Source organism: Thamnophis elegans, chromosome 4, assembly GCF_009769535.1.
Source record: "Thamnophis elegans isolate rThaEle1 chromosome 4, rThaEle1.pri, whole genome shotgun sequence".
NCBI lineage: Eukaryota > Metazoa > Chordata > Lepidosauria > Squamata > Colubridae > Thamnophis > Thamnophis elegans.
In genome coordinates, this window is record NC_045544.1 from 77,887,277 (window position 1) to 77,903,108 (window position 15,832).

Below are 15,832 nucleotides of genomic sequence, written 5' to 3' on the forward strand. Positions count from 1 at the left end.
TAAATGTTAATCACATAAGTATCTGTGAAAGAAATTAGCATCACTGATACTGCCCAGGAATCTGTACAAAGCCAAAAGGGACTAGGAGTCAAAACAATAGCACCAAAAGTTTCAGAGAAAATATTCCAAGATGCACTGAGAAGCCTAACAATCTAGCAGTCAGTATTCCTGGAATTGCCAAAGCAGCAATTCCAAAATAATGAAATGCCATCATCTGCCTCCCATTAGCTAAATTTATTTCAGCTTCTTTTATCTAGAGAATGTCCTGGCTGATCATTTACTGCTGCTTTAGTAATTCTAGCAGAGAAATCAGATTCCATCCCAACAGAGGTCAAAATTGCAGGAAAATAATAGGAGATCATACAGTTGACCTCCAAATAATTAGATCTGTGTCTTACTGTGTGACTGGAGAGGAAAAGGAAGAAAGAGCTATATAGTTCCAGGGATAATCTTGTCATGCAGAATGCTAAATGTCTGTGGCTTGCCCTGCAGGTGGCTGTAGATAATAAGAGGCTGGGCAGAGCTATCCGGGCAGCTGAGCAGGCCCTCCAAAAGGAGATTCCCCCTCCAAGTTTATTTGACAGTCTGAAGGATTCAGTCTCCAGCATGCTAATGCCATATTGGGCTGCCTTTCAAAAACACTGGCTCAAGAGATCTGTGGCAAGTGCACAAAGAGTTCCAGGTAGGTCTGTTGTCATGTGGAAAACGAAGAAAAAACATAAACACATAGTGATTGTGCTGTCTCCTTTCTAAATAAATCATATTACAGTATGTTTAAATTAGAATTTGTCTCTCCATGTTCGACACCATAACTAAAGCATCACATTAACCTTAAAATCCATAGTCTTCTTGAATTGTAGAAGTTAACATTCACTGCAAATCAATGAGCTTTATCTGCAAGTAACAATACACATATATTTACCAGAGGTAGGTTGCAAATCCTAGTGCTACCGGTTTGCTCATGCTTGTGCACGAGTGGCAGTTCTGCGCATGCGCAGAAGCATCCGAGTGGGTGGGTGGAGCCTCCCACCGCCGCCACTACCGGTTCGCCTGCTCCGGTCTGATATTTACATCCCCAACCAACATAACATCTATCTTCGCCACAAGTATACCTTACAAACATATCCATAAATATACTGAACAACCAAGGAGACAATGCTGAACAATTCATTAGGGGCTACATTTATTCTCACATATGCTTTATTTCCATTATCTGCTGCTCTGTCCTGTAGTAGCACCCAGCTACATAAACATGCAAAGTATTTCATAATTCAGGCTGATTCAATTTTCCTCATACTTTGTCTAAATCAAGAAATGCCCAGTAAACTTGTCTATATTTAAATTTCTCAATAACCTACCAAACAGCAAAAAATCAGTTTCCACAATCCCTTGTACAGGATAAAGCCATATTGCACTTTCCAACTTTTATCCATGTTCACTCCCTTTTAGTGTTTCCGTCAGCATTCTGATGGTACATTTCAGGTCCCTTCACTGAAACTTGGTGCAACATGGATACAATGCTTTCCACGTAGGTTAACAAAAATAGCTTTGTAACTGCTATTTTTATTTCGTCTAGTGCTGAGAAATCAGCTGCTGCTGCAGAAGAGACAGGCCAAGCTCAATGAATCGCCATGTTCTCTTCGGCTGCCACCACTCCAGCAGCCCAAAGACGACGAAAGCAAGTCACAGAATGGTTTTATATACTCTTTCTCCATCAGTGAAGGCCTTGTAGTACAGGTGTGTATGGGGCATGGTACTCTGCTGCTAAATAGACTTAAATAATTTAGAATCTCTGGTGGTAGTGGAGCTTTAAAACAGGTTTGTTTATTTATTTAAACTATTTATATAGCCGTCGGTCTTATAAATTTTTGGCTGACATAAAATTATGGAATATATCCTCTAAAGTTGATGGATTCCAACTCCCATAAAATACTAGGTTAGAGATGATGAAAGTAGTTTTATCACATCTACAGGAACAGGGTTTTCTCATTACTAAAGTGATTTGAACATTGCATTTTCTCTGCAAGAGATGATTTCCTGGGCAATGTGGACAGTGTTCAAAGTACTGCTTGTCTAAAATAAAACTATTAAGTGCATCACTAGAAAAAATTCCACGGAAATGGCTAGGTATTATGGAAAAAATAAAAGCAAATTGAAGAACAATCCAAATTAACATGTTTCTCTTCTTATAATTACATTAAGTTTTTATTTTACCTGTAGGTAGCTTAAGGCCTATTGCAAAATGTTCGTTGTTAATAGTATACCACTATTATTGAGTCAAGAAGTTGTTGTTATTATTAGATTTCATGAAATCTTTAAAAAGTATGAAATAATATACTGTAAAAATGACATAAAGGATTTGTAATGCAAACAGTAATTTCTTGAAATTCTGGGCCACGGTTTAATTGAAAAATCAGCAAAACACTATTGACATGCTGTTTAGCTGGAACATAAATATAAAATGTGGTGAAACTAGCATTATGGCTTGTAAATGTATATCTAAATGGTGCACGTGAGTCATTTTGTTACAAAATGGGCAGCAAATAAATTCAATAAATACCGTATTTTTCAGAGTACAAGACGCCTCTTTTTCCCTCAAAAAAGAGGCTAAAAATCTGGGTGCATCTTATACACTGAATGCAGCATTTTTTGTCTCCTGAAACTCTGCCCCCTTCACCAAAATGGCCGTGCATAGCCTTTAGGAGGCATTCAGTGTGTCCTGGGGGCTGGGCAGGGCAGAAATGAGTGAAAAACAGGCCATTGTTTGCTCATTTCTCCCCCCCCCCCCGAAACACACTACAAACCTCCTAAAGGCTATACATGCCCTTTTTTGGAGAGGGGGGGGGGGGAACAGGTCCGTTTTTGGGATGTCTGCAGAGGGCAAAAACCTTTTTAAAAAAATTTCCTCTTCAAAATCTTGGTGCATTTTATACTCTGGTGCGTCTTATACTCCAGAAAATACGGTACATAGGGACACAATAGACATAGACACAGCTTTTATGTGAAAATTGTTTTCCTTTTTAATAGTACCATATTGATGATACTATAGAGGGATGTGATGGCCTCTGTGGCTAAGACGCTGAGCTTGTCGATCAGAAAGGTTGGCAGTTTGGTGGTTCGAATCCCTAGTGCTGCATAATAGAGTGAGTTCCCATTACTTGTCCCAGCTTCTGCAAACCTAGCAGTTCGAAAGAATGTAAAAATGAAAGTAGAAAAATAGGGACCACTTTTGGTGGGAAGGTAACAGCGCTCCATGCGCCTTTGGTGTTTAGTCATGCTGGCCACATGACCAAAGAGATGTCTTCGGACAGTGCTGGCTCTTCAGCTTTGAAACGGAGATAAGCACCGCCCCATAGAGTCGGGAATGACTAGCACATATATGCAAGGGGAACCTTTACCTTTATTGATGACACTGATGGAAGATTACAACACAAACATTTTGTTTGTTTTGCTTCACAGAATCCAAACAAAGACATCCTGAACATTAGCTCTGCTGTTTTCAGAAGCATGAACAAACCCAATGGTTTTGAGTTTCCTTCACTTCCAATGTACCAGTGCTGATTGAAGCAAGGAAGAAAGGTGCCTTCATATAGTTCCCAAGACTCTAGATTGTAAAACATTCTATAGGTTTGCTAGTTAAACATGTATTGGGACAGTGCTTGATTGCAATTAAGGACACACATACATGTATGTATTTTCCTTCTCTGTTGTTGATAGGGGTAATTTAACAGAAATGTACCATTTACTGTTGCCTTCTCTGTTGCCACTCCGGCCCTATGGAATGAGCTGCCCCCGGCGAACCGGGCCCTACCCACTCTCATGGCCTTTTGCAAAGCCATTAAAACCTGGCTTTTCCGGCAGGCCTGGGGCTGTTGACCCCTTGATAGTAGTCCAGCCCCGTCTGATTGGGTGTCTGTTGTGTTCCTTTTTAACTTGTTGTGTCCCATTGTTTTAATAATTCTTTTTTTCATTTCTGTAAGCCGCCCGGAGTCCTCCGGGATTGAGCGGCATAGAAATTCAATAAATGAAATGAAATGAAATTTAGTTAAGAAAACTCAAAATCCTCTGATTGCCAAAATATCACCAGGAACACTTTTAGGAAGATTGGAATTTGTAAATAAATAAGAGGTTGTGCTTTTTCCAGGAAGGATTCATTAGCTCCCATTATGAATTTGCAGCATCAGTCTTTTTTCATAAAAAACATTTCATGGCTAGACCCTGAGTCTATGGGAAAGTCTCGGCTGATACTTTCCATCAAATGGCAAGAGAGCAGTTCTGCAATTGAGGCTTTAAAGGGTCAGGTACTATGAGACTTCTTGAAGGGTGAGCTCAAATTTGATATTTTTGTTCATCAATTGGTCTGTTACAAATGTTTTTCTGAAAACCACAAGTTCTCCACCCCCTGTGCCCAAAAAAATATTGTAAGGTTAACAAATTGTCTTGATTTCTGAGCAATATAAAAAGGCTAAGGATAGGATAAAAAATTGAGTTGAAAAAAAGTGGTAAATGTGACCTATTTAAAATTAATCCAGGCATGATTAGGAAACCCTGGCAGGATGAATCTGGATATAAGAAGTTCAGAGTGGTTTGCACCAGAATTATTATTTGTGTTAAGTGCTTTAAACAGCAAAAGCTCCCTTCAAAGTAATTCTTATTTGCAAAATTTGTACAACCAGCCAGAGAAAGGCTAGATAGCATACTTGCCTGGAAATAATTTGCTCCATTGCATAGTCAGGAAAATGGTTCCAATGAGACAGCATACGAAACTTTTTGTTCTATTGAATAAAAAAACATGTTCTTGCAGCCAACCAACTTATATCTTTTATTGTCAAAGAAATATAGTCATTTCTTTCTTAGCAGCTATTCTGAGAGGTTGATTATATTTACATGTATGGTTGACTTGCCTTGTCCTCGCATGACTGGTCAAAGGAAGTTATTTATCTACATTGGCTAGCCAAAGCAACTCATTCTACCAGTCCAGTAGTAACAGAAGAATCCGAAAGGTTGCAGGACCATAATGTACAAATCTTATTAGGATTCCCTGTAATTCAAGTGAACATCCAAATTCCTCACAAGCAAGCATCAAAATACATTCTTTGCATATTCCCGGGCTGCCGCCAGTACCATCTGTACATCATCGGTCTTCGCCATGCCTTTCGCTACAACTCCAGAACCTTCGGCTTTGCCTCCCATTTGAGTACAGACAGCGAGAGCCCAGTCAGCTGCAGAAGCCTTTGATAATAAACTCTATGAGAAGGGGAACAAATGAATAGAACATAGATGAACTGCCAAGAATGAAGATTGGGTTTTTGCTCTGCAGCAGGTAATTGAGAAATGTATTCATGTGAAAAAAGAACTGCACTGTGCATTAATTGATTTAGAGAAAGTGTATGATAATATGAATAGTCCTGAATTATGGACTATATGTACTTTTGTATGTAGATGATATTTTGTTGTCAGTTGAGAGCCTACATGATTTCTTATGAATATTAGGTTGTATGAGGAAACAAGGAATAAAATTCTGAAAATTTAAGGTAATAAAAACCAAAATAGAGCTGTTAGTCAGGAATATGGAAAAATGGAGTGAATAATTGCAAATTATATCTACATAGTAGAAAATTAGAGGAAGTATGTGTGTGTTTGTGTGTGTCTGTCCGCCCATCCTGCCTAATCTATATATACTGCCTGTATCTAAAGATAGACAGAAGGAGTGGTGGTGGCTTATTGGTAGTAAATGGTCTGTGGCAAGAAAATATTGTTGAATTAAATTGAGACTGCATAAAAAAACACTTTTGTCCATTTTATATAGAAATGACAATAATTTGACAATTTGCAATCTTTGTTAGACATTAAGGGAAATCAAGCGTGGATTGATTTAAGGTAGCTTATTCCCACATTTGGAAACAGAATTTCTGTCGCTAAATGATGAGGTCATTGAGTCACACTTGATTTTATTATTTTGTTGCCATGGTTATTAATCGTGGGGTCATTAAGCAAATTCGACTTTCCCCATAGATTTTGTTGGAAGCCTTCTAGGAAGGCCACAAATGATGATCATGTGACCCTGGGATGCTGCAATCTTCATAAATGCATGCTAATTGCCAAATGCGTGAATTTGATCATGTGACCCCAGGGATGCTGTGACTCTCACAAGTTGCTTTTTTCAGCACTGTCGTACCTTCGAACAGTTGTTAAACAAATGGTAGTATGTCAAGGACTATTGGTATATAAAGGCAATCTAATTACCATATTTTTTCGGAGTATAAGACACACCCTTTTCCCTCAAAAAAGATGGTGAAAATCTGGATGCGTCTTATACACTGAATACGCATTTTTTGCCTCCCGAAACCCTGTCCCCTTTGCAAAAATGGCCATGCATAGCCTTTAGGAGGCTTCCAGAGTGCTCCTGGGGGCTAGGGAGGACAAAAATGAGTGAAAAATTGCCTTTTTTGCTCGTTTTTCCCCTCCAACCCCCAGGAGCATTCTACAAGCTTCCTAAAGGCTACGCATGCCCAAAAATGGACCATTTTGAGGAGGTCTGCAGAGTGCAAAATTTTTTAATTTGCCTCTTCAAAATCTTGGTGCGTCTCATACTCCAAAAAATACGGTAATCACTAAGAGAAAAATCCTGATATAAATCAACTACCACTGATATTTTTTCACATATTAGTACGTTCAAAGATCAGATTTCACGTATTTCTGAAAGCAGTACAAAATATTGTAAATTAATATGGTTGTTTAGAAGAGGACATTCTTTGGATAATATATTTTGGATGAGCGAAAGAGAAGCTAATTAAGAAATAATTCATTACCTATAGTTACAGTGACAGGATATTGAGAGTGCCCACCATTCTTTTAATATCATTTCTTCTGATCATCTTTTCTTATGTTAACCCTGCCTTAATTAGCATCTCCGACTTGTTTGGCCAAATTCCAACACCATGTAAGTGCAAAACAACAATAATCTCTAATATGTGATTCCTACATGTAACTAAAAGTGAAAGTCTGAAATGGAATGAAAAGCTGAAATATTTGTCTACCATATAACCTCGTACATGAATGTTGCATAGCTACTAATTCATTTTTATAAAATTGTTTAGGCATGATGGTGATGTAATTCTACTGAAAGATGTTACTATTTGTTCAAAAGAGAGAAAAATGAACTATTTTTACTGTGTGTTTTTGTACCCTCGAGCCAGGTCATTCACCTGCCTTTGTGCCTAGGATAGGATTAGAATACACAGCCTCATGGTTTCTAGCCTGATGTGTTAACTTCTACACCAAACCATCATTCTAGTACTTTACTAGGGCCATTTTAAAAAATGAAAATTAAAAATTTCTGTTCATATCATGATTTTTACTGACCCTAATGACCAGTAAAAAAATGTGACATTAAGAGAAAATTTTGAAAAAGCGTTCTAATGAAAAAACAAATTTCAAAATTTGTTCTCATTCAAAGAATGTGAAGATTCTGCTTGTATCCTTTCAGAATAATGGAAACTGCAGAATCACAGGGAATTCCACCTACCTTGGATACCTGACAAGCACAGAACACCTGGCCTGCTGCTTGTGAGCTAAGCAACATCACAGAAGCCCCTGGTACTTTGTTACACAATTGATTGACTGTTTTCATCAAGATCTAGGACAGAATCAAGAGATAAATATAAACTTCACTTTCAAAACCTTAATTGTTTTAATCAGGGAATTTCAGAAGCAGAAGAAATCTTCAATATTTTAAATTGTATCATGTTATAAAGCAGTGTGAGATACCCTGGACTGAGGAGAAATTAACAACAGGTGCAAAAGGAAGATTTTTAGCTTACATAACTCTAGAATTGTAAAAGTAGGAGGAAACTAATCATTAAAGGGTTCAGAACCAACCAGCCCACTCTAACTATTTGAGCAGTTCAGATGTGAGCCTTCCTCTGCTCTAAACTGCTTAACAGTTGAGGAAGCCAGTTTAATCTGCTGATTGCCAAAACAACTTCAGCATGGTATGCTGCTTTCTAAGAGAAATCCACAGTTGGTTAAAACTCACATAGGGTGACTCAGTAGAAATAGTATCAATGATGACTGGCTCATTGGAATACTTTGTCAGCAAGCCTTGCACCTTCTCTGCAGCCTAGTAATGAATGTACAAAATGCATTAATAATGGTTGGGTAACAGACATAAAATGCATACCATAAGAGAAGTGATACTGACAATGAAATATCAGTGACATCTGTATTAATTACTACTTTAAAAATAGCAATTAAAAAAACAAACAGGAAACCCTGCTGCAAGAGTATAAGCCTTTGGATTATGTATGTATAAAATAAAACAGTTGCTATAAAATATCCATATTTTCTAGTTTTTATATACATAACACATATGTATACATATGCATATACATATAAAATTAACAGTTCCGTATTACACCAGAATAGAGTAGTCTAGTGTACCAGTGATCTATTTCCTCACTAATATTTTTAAAGTTGGATAATCATGGAAAGCAGTTAGTTTTTTTCTTTACAAACTAATCATGAAATTAAGTATAAAAAAGGACTCCTCATCTCTAGAGGATGCTTTATTTAAAAAACTATTAATCTGTTCTTGAGCTCTTGTTTTCTTTCTCACAAAACTATCACAAGCTGAATCCTGATAACCAGGCTCAGAATTCGTTCTAGTAGATTACTCACCTTCCCCCACAACAAGTATCTCATCATCATTTTTCCTTCTGTTTCTATATAGTAGCTGAAGCTATCTGTTGGTTAACTGCAAGTCTCAGACGTTCCAGCCAACATGACCAATGGTGGAGAATGCTATGCATTCTGCCATGGATTTTCTCTTGGATCAGTCCCCTGAATTATTCAAAGTATATGATAGTTTATATATCATGGAAGGATGTGGCTTCATTTAGGAATGGTGTCACTTGATACACTTCTTGTTCATTTATTAAAAATGTATTTCTATACATATGTGTAATTACAATATTTGTCAATCTGAAGTCAGCATAATAAACCTCCAGCTCAGAATTCGTCCCAATCGGGTTTAACATTCTGTTTTTATTGGCATATTGGCCCTCATAGCTGATTATGGCTCTTTGCTTATTTAATTTTTTGTAGCTTACTATGAAATTCTGTCATGCCTGATAAAATGAAGAATTGCTAGATCCTTACCAGTCTGATTTCCATTTTCCTATGGGCGTTGTTGGCTGCTTGCTGCAGTGTTTTGAGAGTAGCCTGCAATTTCCTTTTCTGCCACTGAGGCATCTTTGTAATATCCACCCTCTGTAAAACAAATCAATTCCATTATGCCTTTTCATTTCTTAGATTCTTTTTCGGATGGGGGAAAGAAATAATTTTCAAGCAATGCAACTGAAGGCAGAAAATTTGTTTTTTTTAAAAAAAAAAAATCTGTAGTTAAAAGGACAGAATTTGTTTGAGTGAGTGAACCCTAATTTTACTCTCAAACAGACATTTTGGCATGATGTACATTGATATAAAAAAGTCTTTAGTGGGTCCTATAAAGCTGTCGGCTGTTTGTGTCAGAGTTCCCGCATGCTGCTCCATGCTTATATTACTGGCCAGTCATCTTACTGAAATCAAAGGAAGGGAAATAGGATGATGGTCAGAGAGAAAAAAATAAAGCCCTTCAAGCAGGTTAGCAATAGCAATAACATTTACACTTATATTCTGCCTCAAAGCACTTTACAACAATCTGGACAATTTGCAATGTAAGCATTATTTGATTACCCCCAACAATGTGCTCCTTATTTTACTGGCCTTGGAAGGATGGAAAGTTGAGTCAACCTTGAATCTTGTCAGGATTGAACTTCAGGTTGTCGGCAGAATTTGCCTGCAGTGCTGCTCTTTAACTACTGCACCACCAGGACTCTTCCAGATTAATGACACGTGTATCTATGCTGAACATATTGACCTCAAATGGGGGGAAGGCCAATCTTCAGTAAACATTTACACTATCAAAGACTAACACTAATATTTCCATTCATTCAACAAGTATCAGATAATATAAGCTTACTTGATGACTAGGAGAATATGAGAGAATAAGAATAATGTGAGAATAAGGTCATGTGACAGTACTAAAATAAACCTCCCATGAATTCTTCTGAGGCAGGCACTACTCACATCAGTCAGATGACCAACGTTCTTGCGGATTTGCCACGCTTCATTAACAGTGGCCCCTCCCAATTTCACTTGGCTAGCAAGTGAATCCACTTCTTTGTCCAAGAACTGGCCAATATCCTGAGCCTATAAAAACAGAGGTACTGTATCAATGGTGTTTTATTTGTTCGCTGGACCTCTGGAAAGGGCTGCTGTTCAGGAGAGCATAAAGTGGGTTGCTGGTGATGAGAAAAAGTCATAAATCTCATTAACAGATATGATGCATTCCAAGGAGAGGGGAGGTGAAAGTAATGAGAGGAAGAAAGGAGATTGCTCTTAGAGGTATGTATGTTGGCGGGACAGTTATAGTTAAACTAAAGCAGTGATGGCGAACCTATGACACGCGTGTCAGTGCTGACACGCGTAGCCATTTGGGGTGACACGCACAGGATTTCATGCGATTCATCCTCGGCTCCTGCACGGCCGCCGAGGATGAAAGAATCTGTGCTGGAGGAACGGGGGGGGGGGAGGCGGGACGTGTGATCTCCCCCACCCACACTCACTTACTGTATCACCGCCGCCCCTTTCTGAGCGCAGGGGCTGCTGGTAAGGCGTGCGTGCCGTGCGCACACACGTCATCAGCGCGGCGAGGGAGGACCCGCAGGAGAGGAGCGCGGGAACAGTGCGCGCCTCTCTCCAGTCAGGCCGGCACAGAGAGTCTACTCCTGGGACTGTCGGTTACGACCGCACCACAGCAGGGAACAGCGGAGTGCCAACGGGAACTGTGAGCGCCATTTTTGTAGTTTAAACTATAAATTGCGCAAAATTATGTTTTTGTCGAAGTGACACACAACGCGAGTTATGCTCGATTTTTTGCCAATTTTTGACACACCACGCCAAAAAGGTTGCCCATCACTGAACTAAAGTAAGCACTTGCACAGACTAAAAGCCTCAGGAGTTCTGGATAAAGCTGAATAGGAGAGATGACAACTGAAGAAAAGAAATAGTCTTTATTATTAAAAGCTACTCTTGTCTAATTTCTACCATCTCTTATATAAAAATCTACCGTATGACACGGACAAAAGGGGCAGAAGCAGTGGTGGGATTCAAGTAATTTAGCAACTGGTTCTCTGCCCTATTGATCAGCTGGGCAGGGATGGCTCGGTGGTCATGACTGGCTGGGCGTGGCCAATTCAACATCACTCAGGTTGATGGGCGCTTCTCCTTAGCTGTTACAATGTAATAAGGGTTAACCGGAGAGGCAGTTTCTGTAAGCAGAGCAATAAAGATTAGGCTAGAAACAACACCAGAATGTTTCCTTCCTGCCTTCCTTACAGGATTAGCGCTGTAAAGTGGGAAAAAACAAAATGAGGTTTCTAACAACAACTGGTTCTCCGAACTGATTAGAAAGTTAACAACCGGTTCTCCCGAATAGGTGTGAACTGGCTGAATCCCACCACTGGGCAGAAGGTGTTCCTTGTCCAGTTCCACTTCATGTGTATTTTGTCCTTTCCCTGCTTAAGTATGGAGAAAGACAAAGCATAGGCAAAGTGGAGAGGAACTGGTCCTAGCAATTATTCTATCTGCTTAGAATGGTTATGATATTAATATCGTATTAAGAAATCTTATTCCACCTTGAATTTGAAACAAATCTAGTTAGATTTCTCCAAACACCAATGGCAGGTTTCCCAGTATATTGCAAGACAGCAGTGGAGGACAAATCAAATCAGGCCAGGGATGTGGACAGTTTAATTAGTTCAACTGCAATATTGCTATCTGGAATTGGGTTGCATCTGCATATCGTGCTGGTGCTTAACAAACTGTTTTGACTCCCTGTCCATTTTGTAACCCAATTCAAAGTACTGGTTTATAACGTGGAACCTTTTCTAACTTGAAAAGAGATACCCAGGAGGATTGTCTGCCTAAACACAGCACGTTCCTACTTTGGCCTTTGCATCTTCCTTTGATATGTGGATGAAGTGTTGGGGAAAAGGCTAAAACAAGCTGTGGAAAGTTAGTTAGAGACTTCTCCTGGTAGTTTCCTTGATATTAGCTTTGGTTGAATTGTGTGCCATCAAGTCAGTGCTGACTATTCGCAATCACACACAAATGGACCTTCTCAGGGATGATTTATGCCTCAATTGTGCATCAATTGAGTCAATTCACCTTGCAATTCCACCCTTCTGCATTTGAAGAAAGGGAACGGAATTGGTGAGGGTTTGCAGAGAGGTCTCCTAAGTCAAATGCAGAGGCCTCAGCAGCACTTCTGGCTAAGGGGCTGGAGCACAGATGAGTAGATACTGTGAGCATTGGAAAGGGCCTCCTCCGGCCACCCCTCTCCAGACAATACAAATGTTTCAGATCAAAGGGAAACAAAAGGAGGACAGCAGATCCTGGGGCCTGTTTAAACAGTATCAGCTTCTCTATCTTTGTAAAAGTCCCGCAGCTAGTTCACTGAGGTCTTACTTGTCTGGCTTGCTCTCCTGTCACTGCAACAATATGGCTGATTCCTTTAACCGCCTGCCGCTCCGAAATGATGGTGAAGTCTTGTACATCTCCTGTTTGCAGAAGGTGTCTGGAGAGGAGAGAAAGACCGGCAAACAGGCTATGTTTTTTGGAAGAAGCCAGAAATCCAAAACCCATCTCAGTACATATAAAGGCCCTTGGTATAAGTCTAAGGAACAGTAAATGGCAGAGACAAGACAGCCTCCAATCTTCCCCCTTATGTGAGCCATGGCTAAAAGGGCATCTCCCAACTTCTAAAGCCAAACCACCCTATCAGATTTGGTCAATAAATAGTTCATCTGTGCGGAACTTCAAGTGCTTGCAATAAATAACCAAGAAGGAAGAAGAAAAACAAAAACTAAAATCTGTATTTTGACAGAATTTTTAAGCTACCCATCTCTTTGGCAGTAAGTTACAATGTTATATTGCTAATGAAGGTTCCCCAGGTAAGAGTCTCACTACCAAAACGCACGAGGGAGCTGCCAACCAAGACCCCTGGCAGCTTAAGAAGAAGCAGAGCGCTGTGGCAGACTGCTGAAATTATACAGACTTTGGTCTTCCCACTGAAACTGGGAAGCAGACTGGAATTTTTGAGGAAACCCATTTTCCATGCACAACGTCAAGGCATGTGCAGAGCATCTCAATTTAAAAGAAACGGGACAAAAATACTTACGTTCCACAGCACAGCTCCACCGAGGTATTCATTGCATGTTCAGAATCCTCAGCCAAGATCTTTTCAACTGGGATACCTACTGACACTACACGAACCAGATCGGGATACACCTGAAAGGTTTCAAAGAAGACTATTTGACATGGCAATATTGGTCGTGCAACTGGTGAATGCAACTATTACATGGACATAATTATGTGGAAGATGGCAGCACCCTTGAGAATGTGCCTAAGACCAATCTGTGGGAAGATCTGCACGCACTATCTCCACTCATTTGCCCATATTTCTTAAAGGTGACAGCATAGCAGCACAATCCGAGTCCTGCCACCTTTGTTTGTGTCAGCATCACATGCATATACCAAAGGACAGGGTTTAGATCATGTGCTATGGCCACTAATGCTCCTGAACAATTGATGCTGGATGGGAAAGATATTACTAACAAGTGGAAAATGGTTGGACCTGATATATTTTCAATAACAGCCAAATGCTTGGCTACCAGTTTCTGAGATTCTCAAATTCCACCAATTTCAAATGTTCTATTTTTCAGAATGCTCAGTATTTTGTGGCTGGGAACTAAACCAAAGAGGGAAGGAACAAGTTTTAGATGGAAATAGGATTCCGAAGCAGGAACCTATAGAGAAAGCATAAATAACTATACACAATACCGTATATACTCGAGTATAGGCCGACCCGAATATAAGCCGAGGCACCTAATTTTACCACAAAAACCTGGAAAAGTTATTGACTCGAGTATAAGCCTAGGATGGGAAATGCAGCAGCTACCGGTAAATTTCAAAAATAAAAATAGATACCAATAATGTTTTTGAATATTTATTTCCTCCCCTGGAGTGGGGAGGAATTGGGGATTTCATAGTATCCTTCCCCTGGAGTGGGGAGGAATTGGGGATTTTGCAGTATCCTACCCCTGGAGTGGGGAGGGAATGTGGCTTTCATAGTATCCTATCCCTGGAGTGGGGAGGATTTGGGGGATTTCATAGTATCCTTCCCCTGGAGTGGGAAGGAAATGTGGATTTCATAGTATCCTTCCCCTGGAGTGGGGAGGATTTGGGGGATTTCATAGTATCCTACCCCTGTAGTAGGGAGGGAATGTGGATTTCATAGTATCCTACCCCTGGAGTGGGGAGGATTTGGGGGATTTCATAGTATCCTTCCCCTGGAGTGGGGAGGAAATGTGGATTTCATAGTATCCTTCCCCTGGAGTGGGGAGGATTTGGGGGATTTCATAGTATCCTACCCCTGTAGTGGGGAGGGAATGTGGATTTCATAGTATCCTACCCCTGGAGTGGGGAGGATTTGGGGGATTTCATAGTATCCTTCCCCTGGAGTGGGGAGGAAATGTAGATTTCATAGTATCCTTCCCCTGGAGTGGGGAGGATTTGGGGGATTTCATAGTATCCTTCCCCTGGAGTGGGGAGGAAATGTAGATTTCATAGTATCCTTCCCCTGGAGTGGGGAGGATTTGGGGGATTTCATAGTATCCTTCCCCTGGAGTGGGGAGGATTTGGGGGATTTCATAGTATACTAAGTCAGAAATAACATTGCTGCGTAGCCAGGAGTGTGTCTCAGTCACTTAAACCTCATACATAAATCATTGTACGAGGCGCTCGACGGCACCTCTTACCTGCCGCGGGTCCCACCAGGACCGGCCAGAGGCACAGCAAGCTCCGGAACCAGAGCGGGAGCCTCCGCCGCATGGCTCAGCTCCGCCAGGGACGCATCCGGCAAGGGGAAAGCGGGGTCCCCTCTCGCGCAGCGGGTGGAGGGCGTGGGGCGGCGGCAGGGCTGGGCTGCCTCCGGGTCCTGCCTCCCGGAGCCCTGGGGCGGCCGCGGGAGTCCGTGGGCGGCGGGGCTCGCTCGGCTTCCAGCAGGGAGGAGAAGGGGGGCTTCCCGGAGCCGCGCGCTCGGCAAGCTCGCCGCTCAACTCAGCGCCAGCGCGCCTTCATCTCCGAGCGCCCAGCGGAAGGGCCAAGCCGCTCGCCTCGGAGCCGCTGGAGCTGGGACGCCGCCTCCGCCGTGGAATTTGCTCCAACTCAGCCGCTCCGGCCCATTGTCAGCCGGCTGGTCCCTGCCTTCCCTCCCCTCCTCTCTCTAGCTTAAAGAGACACCGACTTGCCTCGGCTGGAGGCCGGGCACGGGGAGGAGTTGGCGCCAGCCCGGGGAGGGGGCTGCGAGCGGGCGGGCGGGGGGACGGGAGGTAAAAGGCTGGATGGGTTTGGTTGCCAAACCGAGGCGGCTCGCTCGGGGCTCTTCCCTCTCTCCCCACGGGTGGGCAGTGGCCGGAGTTCCCACCGAGGAACTTCGCCGGGCAACTCTCGGTTCGGACGCCAGGGGCGACTGGAACCCGGCATCCTCGGGTTCCGATTCTAACCCCGAAGGAGAGCAAAGCCGGGAAGGGCGTCAAACTCTTCCACCCAAGCTGGGAGCCTGTCACGTTTGGGAGGCTTGCAGCGGCTCACCTGCGTGGAAGTCAGCGGACTACACGCGCATACACAGACACATCCAGACAAACATCCAGACAGACAGACAGACAGA

At 41.7% G+C, this 15,832-nt stretch overlaps 1 protein-coding gene across 1 annotated transcript in view; it reads right to left on the minus strand.

Moving 5' to 3' along the window:
- Positions 1–4,030: 4,030 nt before the first annotated feature.
- The window catches only part of AARS2 (alanyl-tRNA synthetase 2, mitochondrial), a 31,553-nt gene continuing 19,751 nt past the window's right edge, over positions 4,031–15,832 (minus strand). Inside the window, exons 16-22 of the mRNA XM_032216271.1 lie at positions 13,283–13,392; positions 12,571–12,679; positions 10,129–10,251; positions 9,160–9,270; positions 8,039–8,122; positions 7,529–7,639; positions 4,031–5,247 (exon numbers count right to left, since the gene is read on the minus strand). Coding sequence (XP_032072162.1) covers positions 5,083–5,247; positions 7,529–7,639; positions 8,039–8,122; positions 9,160–9,270; positions 10,129–10,251; positions 12,571–12,679; positions 13,283–13,392 — 813 coding nt within the window. The 3' untranslated portion in view covers positions 4,031–5,082. The remainder of the gene's footprint in view (positions 5,248–7,528; positions 7,640–8,038; positions 8,123–9,159; positions 9,271–10,128; positions 10,252–12,570; positions 12,680–13,282; positions 13,393–15,832) is intronic.